Source organism: Syzygium oleosum, unplaced genomic scaffold (genome assembly GCF_021117445.2).
Source record: "Syzygium oleosum isolate NSW1041296 unplaced genomic scaffold, Sole_v2.1 Sole_v2.07, whole genome shotgun sequence".
Classification (NCBI taxonomy): Eukaryota; Viridiplantae; Streptophyta; class Magnoliopsida; order Myrtales; family Myrtaceae; genus Syzygium; species Syzygium oleosum.
The window spans coordinates 3821451-3827450 of NW_026607491.1; the positions used below are offsets into that span (position 1 = coordinate 3821451).

Genomic DNA, 6000 nt, shown 5'->3' on the forward strand with positions numbered 1-6000 from the left:
TTTGGTATTGTCATTCTGCACCAGTTCCATATCTGCAGAGACATGAGAAAAGCTAAAAGAACAAAGAAAAAGGGAAAAAGAAGGAAAGTCTCATGGCATTTGATTGGAGATTATATTGGTTGGGTGCACACTTAAACAAAAATTGAACTATAAGTGGCATGAATTTTCGTGGCAATCGAGGAAAAAGTTCATTAGGACGAGTTTCTTGGTGTGTTTAACCTTGAGTTATGATTATTTAGTTGAGGGGTTATCTATTATTTTTCGCGAAAAAAATAGAGACTACGATAATCGCTAATTTCCATAACATAAATTACTATAAAGATGAAAACATATTGTGATTAATAACAAGAAGCTAAATGTATTTTTCATAAAGTAAAGACAGAAGCACATGCAATGTCAATCTAATCCCTAGAGCTTCTTTTCCAATGCTATAATTCCACGGTCCTCGACCATCTTTGAAAAGAAAAACTATACAATCTAGGTCCGATTCTAACGCGAGGACTGCCTTATATTTATGTTTCTATTCGGTATAGTTATTTGGATCGGTTCGATCATAAGAAAGTAATTGCTTACAATTCGTATGACTTGACGCGGATAGTTTATTGTTTTTATCGGATTAGAGAAGTGAAGTTATAATTACATACGACGATTGACTTGTGATATCATCCAATCGATTAAAAGAAAGAAAACGTGGCATGCATTTGAGCCTTAATTATGCGAAATAAAATTTTTTGTCTTCTTGTCGGGTAAATCCAAAATCAAAGATGGCCGATGAGAACTCTTTCTTCTGCGAAGACTTTGAAGAATCACCATTCCAAGTTATCACGCCAACACGGGACAACGCAGTGCAGTCCCCACTAGCATCGCATCGCCATCTCTTCCCCCGGCGAGCAGCCACCACGTGGCTCAACACCCCTTTGAGCTTCCATGGTCGTTAACAGTTTGTCTCCTTCTGCTGCCTTCTTCGTGGTGGCTCCCGCTTCGTCCCCGGTACCAGAGGAGATCCCTTCGAATCTTCTCCTCCTTCTCGTTCCTGCACTCTTCCTCCTCCATCTCCAATCTCTCTCTCTGCTCTGCCTCTCTGCCCAAAGCCCACATAAAAGCACCAACAAGTGAGACCCAGATCGCAGAGCACGGCAAAGTAGAGTGCTTGAGCGAGGATGAGAGCGTTGTGTTCAGAATTTCTGCTCATTGATCTCAAGACCTCATGGAACTCGGCTAACCAGATCCCCACCTCCACCCTCACGTACCTCAGGGGCTCGGGTTTGATCTCCGCGGTCTCCTCGTCATTCAGTCGAACGGGTCGTGGGCGTAGAGGGATCGCGTCGTCGAAGTCGCAGGCCCCGCCGTTTCGGTCCCCGGAAATCCGGCGGCCGTCGGACCGGCTGTTCGGGGTAAATGGGTCGGCGTCGAATCCGTCGTCGGGTGCGGCTTCGACGTCGCGGTTGGTGGCGGACTCGGAGCTGGATATGTTTCTTGAGTTAGTGCCTTTGAGGATGAGGAGGGAGCTGCACAAGCATGAGGAGATCGGGGCGTTGATTGAGGTCGTGATGGATTTGGGTAGGAAGCCGCTCGCCAGGTTCCCATCGGGTGATTGGGTCATATCAGAGCAGCCGATTAAGTTGAATGATTTGAGCCATGCTATAGCCAAGGTGATCTTTTTAAGTGGATTGTGGTAGCTAGATATTGTGGATAGCTCTGTTTGCTTGGTTTGAGGAAAATGTCTCTGAGATCAAGCTACTGGATTATCGTTTTATGTGTCGAAGCCTAATCCCTTATATATTCAGTGAACAGGACTGATGCAAAGTTTGTAATCTGTTGCTGAATTGTATTTTGCAGTAACAGCTATCCACTGTGAGAATCGAAATGCATATTGCAGTTACATCGGTTTCACAATTGATGAATAGGATAGATGATGTGATTGCGGTGCTTGAAAATCCTTTCTATTTGATTGTTGGGCTACAAGAGCTCAGGCATTGTATCAGTTACTTTTTATATGAAGACCTTTGTGATTCATACCGTTAGGATGTGATGTTTACACCATGTTCCTTACAGTGAATGTTAGATAGTTGAGCAATTTTGCCTGGTCTCTGATAATTCTGATCATCTGGACATGTGAAAGGAAATTTGTGATGACATGGAAATTAGTTGGCTTTACATTATGTTGGCTTCTCTCTTTAGGTTGGAGAGTTTTCAGATGACAACAGATCGGGCATCAATAGTTCCTTGCATCGTATAAGTGCCATCCGAAACCGTAAGATGCAAGTTATTGGCCTCACTTGCCGAGTTGGGAGAGCTATATCTGGAAGTGCTGAGACAATTCGTGACTTGATCGAGGGAGGAGGCTCAATCTTGGTCATTGGTCCACCCGGAGTTGGAAAAACTACCTTAATTAGGTATTTCTATCCTCAAGGATACCTTCCAACTGAGATTGTTTTCGCTTAAAGTCCTGTTTGGGCATTTTCTGTTGCTATTGTGCTCATTCTTATTTCTGATTTTTCTCGGTGCAAGAATGGCTGGTTTATCTAAAAGAAGTCTGTTTTGACAGAGAAATAGCTAGATTGTTGGCAGATGAGCACATGAAGCGCGTCATCATAGTAGACACATCTAATGAGATTGGAGGTGATGGAGATGTCCCTCATTCAGGAATAGGCCGGGCAAGGAGAATGCAAGTGCCCAATGTCCATATGCAACATAATGTAGGTTTTAAGTTTATTATAGTAATATGCCATTGCTCGACTCTAACTATGTTATAAGCTCCTATAGTTTCTGCTCAGATGTGTTATAAACCATGTGTCTTCTATACAGGTTATGATAGAAGCTGTTGAAAATCACATGCCTGAGACAATCATAATCGATGAAATTGGAACTGAACTTGAAGCGCTAGCTGCCAGTACTATTGCTCAAAGAGGAGTTCAACTTGTTGGCACAGCACATGGAATGACAATAGATAACATAATAAAAAACCCTTCTTTGCAGATCCTTGTCGGCGGCATAGAGGTGCGATGCAGTTATCAATTTATTTGTAGTTATCTACTGCTACCAATTGCTTTGCCTGTTCCTTCATTCCACCTTGGCAAATAAACCCGGCTATCAGCCAGATATAAACCTGCATAATCCCCACTACATGATAGGGGAGAGAGAAGGTGGTTTTTGGCACCATTGGCTGCTGATGTGGGTTGGCGTCCGTGTATCTCGAGGTTTCTGTATTCTAATGCTGCGTAGTCTTCCAAGGATATAGGCCAAAGTAGATTTGAAAATTTTCCTAGTTAGCTTGAGAGTTGAAAAGTGGTCCATCTAAAGTCATAGTCCTTTGGATTCTATGGTGGATTAAGCCTGAAAATTCACCTTTCAAACAGAGTGTGACACTCGGTGATGAGGAAGCAAGGAAAAGGAAAGTGCAGAAGACGATTCTTGAGAGGAAAGGCCCCCCTACATTTACTTGTGCTATTGAGATTATATCTAAAACAGAGTGCCGCGTTCATCACCGACTGGATGCGAGTGTTGATGCTATACTGGCAGGTACTTATGCCTCCTCAATTTGAAGATTGAAGTGGGAGCTTGTCATTATATTTACCTTTCAACATGTTTGAGGACTATATCTCTCAATTTGATTTTCCAAACATTTGTGGTATAGGAAAATCTCCCCTGTTTGAAGTCCGTCGTATGCAATTTGAGGCCAATGATCCTCTGAAATCTACTCCAACATTTGATGAGGAAAGCAGAGAAGATCACAGTTCGGCTGATAATACAGGCTTAAGTAATGATATAGAGTCTGATGAGGAAGATATAGATCATCATTCCAGTAAGGCTAAAAGTTGTAGCACTGATCGGTCTACAAGAAAGAGAAGCTCGCCAGTCTCTGTTTACACTTACAAGGTAAATATTCTGACTGATCATTCCGGTACAGTACAATTTTCATCATTTCTACCCCATTGCACCAGGGCACTTCTGTCGGATACCAGATCTGTATTTTTCTCTTTTTCGATCTTAAGTTAGTCATATGAACATTTTATGGTGCCACTGATGATATTGGAACATTGATACTTGACTTTTGGCGTGATCCAGATTCTTGAAGCTGATCTACTACAAGTGGCCATGGTGATGGGGCTTGAAGATGAGATGGATGTGACCGGTGACATTGGCATGGCAGACGCAATTCTTGCCTGCAGTGCTGAAATGAAGGAGAACCCTTGGATCCGTAGTGTCGCTAAATTTCACCAGCTGCCGGTATTTGTTATCAAGGTATATAATAACCCATTCTCTTCTCCAGTAACATTTTTGTTGCATGCTTCTAAATAAAATGTTATTTCTCTGGTATTTCAGTCAAATACCATGGCCCAGATGGTCAAGGCAGTCCGTATGATCCTCGGAATGGAGTCATATAGCTATTCATGGAAGCAGCCTGCCAAAAACTATGTGGATGTTGAAATTGAAGATGATGCGCCAACAAGAAAACCGTCCCTTGAGGAGATCGATGCACTGGAGGTAAATTTTCTTCTTCCACAGATAGGGAAATGACGATAAAGCATTCGATTGAAGCCTTGATTCAGAAACATCCCATCTGCTATTTGAAAGAAGAAAAAGAAAGATCCTGTCATTCAAGTGTTGTATCGATTAAGAAAAAAATGTCCCGCATTGACACATTAAACATATGCTTGCACATTAACTTTAACAGAGACGTAGAAATTTCTGGTCAATTTTTGCTCATCATGCATTATTCTTTACTGAACTTGAGGTCTCTGGCCTTTTACGCATCTACCTTAGATTAGGCAAAAGCCTAGACATGCTCGTGCTTTCGCAGCAGGGAATATGTATTACATGTTCTATGCAATACGGCTTATTCTTTAAGAGATCCAAGAAAGTAAAAAAGATGCGAGTCATTAATATGTTTTGATTTGTTTCAAAAGAATTATTCCTTTGGAGAAATATGCTCTTGGCCAAATATCTGCTGTTCCTGGCAGAATGGTCAACTCACGATAACCTAACTTCAAGGACAGAATTCTCCAGAAAGTGATGACATTGCATTTTTGTCTGTCTCTTGCGCTAATAGCTTAGTTCTTCCGTCATCTGGTCACTGTCATTAGCTTAGATTTGCATTGAGTGGTCAATTATTTGCTGCACCCCAAAAAGACATTGTGTCTTATATCTACGTATCTCTTATTTCTGCTTCTAAACGGCAGAAGAAAATATGGTTTGTTTCGCATTATCTTTCCTGTTAACTTTCTTGATTTTATAATAGGAGGTCCGTCTTGCAATCGAGTACATCGTCATTCCTGGTGGAGAGCCAGTAGAACTTCTCCCTAGACGCTCCGAGATAGTCGCTCGACAGCTCGAGCTAGTGGAAAGCTATCAGCTAGCTGCAGAAAATTCTGGCACCGAGCTGAACCCCCGATTGCAGATTCTTCCGCTCAAGATAAACAAGAAAACATCTAAGCTCTCGAAGTCCGGTTCGAGCGTCCGAAAGGAAACAAGCTCTAAATCACTGACTAATGGTGGGGGCGGAGGCACAAGTGTAAGCAAGCTGCCTCTTTTACCCAAGTAACCCAACCCTCGTCTCTGACCGTAAATATGGCGGCAGTTATTTGGGTACGTGCCCTGTCTTGTACAGTAATGTATATTGTTATATCTTAGTTGGTCTGATTGTTTAGCTACAAGGGAAGGCTAAAACGTTGATAACCATTAATTCTTTGAAATGATGAGTCTCAGCTCACGAGACTCGTTTGGAAATAAAGAGCCTTCAAATGAAGGCCACCTTCCTTATATGATTAACCGTCTAATTACAGGCGAGTTACATGTTATCCGGCCTTTCCGGTCTTCATCTCAGGTGAAAGGCGATAGATGATTGTGTTTCGATTATGTTTACTTGAAGATGCAAGCCTTAGTCATCCTAACCAATCGAGCCCTTTCATCTCTGCATCAAGATAGAGTTCGCTGGGTCTTCTTGCCCTAGGATCATGTCGATGCTTTATTTCCTAGATGACCGATGTAGAGTTGCCG

The 6000-nt window shown here is 42.2% G+C and overlaps 1 protein-coding gene across 1 annotated transcript; it reads left to right on the top strand.

The window, feature by feature from the left end:
• Positions 1-926: 926 nt before the first annotated feature.
• Positions 927-5763, top strand: LOC115661617 (protein SEEDLING PLASTID DEVELOPMENT 1). Its single transcript, XM_030583846.2, has 9 exons — positions 927-1652; positions 2182-2396; positions 2549-2699; positions 2809-3000; positions 3360-3522; positions 3638-3879; positions 4069-4245; positions 4327-4488; positions 5243-5763. Exons 1-9 carry the CDS (start codon positions 1161-1163, stop codon positions 5543-5545), a joined length of 2097 nt encoding a protein of 698 aa, XP_030439706.1. The 5' UTR covers positions 927-1160; the 3' UTR covers positions 5546-5763.
• Positions 5764-6000: the final 237 nt, after the last annotated feature.